The sequence below is a fragment of the Manduca sexta genome, unplaced genomic scaffold (genome assembly GCF_014839805.1).
Source record: "Manduca sexta isolate Smith_Timp_Sample1 unplaced genomic scaffold, JHU_Msex_v1.0 HiC_scaffold_3666, whole genome shotgun sequence".
Lineage (NCBI taxonomy): Eukaryota > Metazoa > Arthropoda > Insecta > Lepidoptera > Sphingidae > Manduca > Manduca sexta.
Window position 1 is genome coordinate 898 of NW_023594759.1, and position 3,062 is coordinate 3,959.

At 31.8% G+C, this 3,062-nt stretch overlaps 1 protein-coding gene across 1 annotated transcript; it reads right to left on the bottom strand.

Moving 5' to 3' along the window:
- Positions 1-275: 275 nt before the first annotated feature.
- Positions 276-2,630, bottom strand: LOC119193154 (ras-GEF domain-containing family member 1B-B-like; the record flags this gene model as incomplete). Its single annotated transcript, XM_037446804.1, has 4 exons — positions 2,600-2,630; positions 1,050-1,169; positions 493-741; positions 276-421 (listed from the first exon to the last, which is right to left on the bottom strand). Coding segments are annotated over exons 2-4 (497 nt in total), but the record flags the coding sequence as incomplete, so codon positions are not given.
- Between the last annotated feature and the right edge of the window lie 432 nt (positions 2,631-3,062).

The window sequence follows — 3,062 nt, forward strand, 5'->3', positions numbered from 1 at the left end:
ATTAGTTCTTACAACTCTCACAAAATTCGCACGCGCACATTTCGCACATTAATGTTAAACACAAAATACCCATGAATACATCACAAATACTAGATGGTATCATACATATATCGACGCTATCATCGTTCTAAAAGCATAGACAAAATAGGATTTACGGCTTATAAAAATTGACCAGGTAATAGCAATAGTAGTGTATTTACGACTGTATCAGTAACTATGTTAGCAAGATGCCCGGCACATGAGTTTTCATGTGAATTGAATTTTAATTTTGTTACCTTTGGGTTATACTTCGCACCAAAGCCATTACTCTATCATCACGAAAATCATATGGAAACATGCTGGTCCATTGACTTAACACCCTAACAAGGGCTATCATGTCATTCAATTCTTTTTCAACCAAATCTTTAACTTCGCCTTTACCCTACAAATACAAAAACATATTTAATCATAGTTCAAATATGCCATTTCACAAAAGTTAGTTACTCAACTTACTATTTTATCATAGGTTTTAAAGTATCTTTTGCATAACTTGTTGAGCAATTCGTGAGGCTTGACAAAAAGTCGTGAGCACAGCAGAAAGGTAAAGGTAAATGATTTACTAGTTCCCGGACGAAGCATATCCACAAGTGTATCTAGAGTTGCGCTGATTATGTGACCATCCCTGTATTGTATATCTAACTTTTCAGCGGAACAGTAGGGCAGGGTTGCTATTGTCTTTCCTCCTGATGTAAGCACTGACAACTAAAATAAAAGGATTTCTCATGTATATTGCACAATCACTTGACTTTATTTCAAAAGAATAACATAAGTACTTGTTTAACACACAACTATTGTAGTCCCACAGCAAATCTATAGCTTAAAACTTTTTATTATATGTATGTAAAAATCTCATAATTTCAAAGACTAATCTATATTGTTGACAATATTATAAAAACAATACTATTTCATCTACACTGTAACAAATATACAGGTTAACACTGGCTAACCCATTAATAAAATAGTAATACTATTAAAAGTTAAGTCAACATATGGATACAATCATAAAATACCTGTGGTGCTTCCACTTTCTGTGTAGAAACAAAATTAATCCCGCCATTCATCACAATATGTTTACAAGTATTTTCGGACATAAACTTATTCCCTCTCACCATTGTGTAATAGTCATCATTCTAAAAAAGTAATATTGTTAAGTCCTGAGCTAAAACTAAACTCAAAGATATAATGGAGCTAACCAAAACTATTATATTTTAAAAATCAACTACTAGAGATCTCACTGGGCCTACATCAGGCTAAACAGTTTTACTTATAAATTATTCATCACAATAAATACTCACAAAATTCTGGCTTTAGATATATATAGTTTACATTTAATTTTTTACCTTACCATCACTATAGTCCCATTGTAAAATAAAGAAAATACATCATAATTAAAAGTAACAATTATAAATTGCTCCTTAATCATTTATTTGTAAACACCAACCATTGTTACATTATTTTCATCCATAATATCTAAGTATATTGGTACAGTCAGCAACAGAAGTCGTTGAACATAATTTGTTTCCAATATTTCCTAATCATTATCATTTACCATAAGTTACTGATTGATTTAAATACAAAACAACTTGTCATAATTGAACTACAAAAGTAGCTGAACGCTGTCAAACCATTCACTGCTAAACATTACTAGCGACAATTATTTATGATCTGTAGTAAATACAAATGTGGCTGAAATTAGCAAATTCTTTGTTTTATATACAAGCTTTTTTTTCAATAGTCCATAATTTCAATTAAATTGTTATTTTATAACATACTAGCTTTGGCTCGATACTCCGCCTGCGTGAAAAAAGTTTTTCAATGACTAAAGTCTTGCTTTATATTTACCCGGGATAGAAAGTAGCCTATAGCGCTTAACAGTAATGTAGCTTCATATTAGTGAAATATTTTTAAAATCGGTTAAGCAGTTCCTGAGTTTAGCGCATTCAAACAAACAAACTCTTCAGGTTTATATAATAGTATGTATTGAAGTTAATAACCAGAATTACAATTTTGGACAAGTATGGACAAAATATCATAATTCCGTTATAAGTAATCTTATAACATTAATAGGAATAGGTTAGTTACATTTTAAACATCCTATTTTATAGAACACTGGCCGGTTTAAGGAACAAATGTGTAAATTCAAAATTATTCTGGCAGGAGACTCTCTTCGAAGGAATCAATGTAAACGTCAGTTTCTTTTTCATATTTTTTTCAGCCAATCCTTTACATTAGTATCCATATTGAAATGATAACCTTAATCTGTACTCTTCTTTGGTAATTGATTTATGATCCGTTTCAATGTTCAGGTGTTTTGTAATTTAGTATCTGTTCATTGACTTTTGTGGCTGATCGTACCATGGTAAATTATGTATCTTAAAGGATATGGTAGAATGAAAATCAAAGTTATTTTTGTTGTGATAATATTAATCCTAATAGGTTTGATGTTAGAACTATATGCCTTCATTAAAAGATACAAAATGAATCATAAACATATAAGATCACATAGGATAACAATTTAGTACAATGAAGTAATGTTAAGAGGTGTAGAATATAGACTTACATCATAATAAGAAAGTCCAGTTCCATGTAAAAGAAGAATCAGGTGGCAATGGAGCGTGGTCATCTGGTGGAGGGGGCGCAGGGGCTGGTTCTAGTGGCGCCGGGGGGACTTTAATGTTACAGCCACTACATGATGCCTCATTTAATTTACTTGCGTAATAGTACATAGCCATTCAATTCCTTAGAGGCAACTTACTCTACTAACTTCCAATGAATCCTGACAGGCTTTATGTTGAGGAACCCATTGATTCTGTGAATGTCGTAAATATAAAATTATAATGTTTCTTCATTGTATATTCTAACTGTATAAGCCGTCTAACAATTCCTCCTAATACCCATACCCTGCAAATCATCTTAGCAACAAACATAGTTCGGTTATTTCTGTTAGTTGAGTATATTGAGGCAATAAGATGGAGGCTCCGCGGATTGTTCAGGTTTTAAGACCAGCTAAAAATATTACCTTG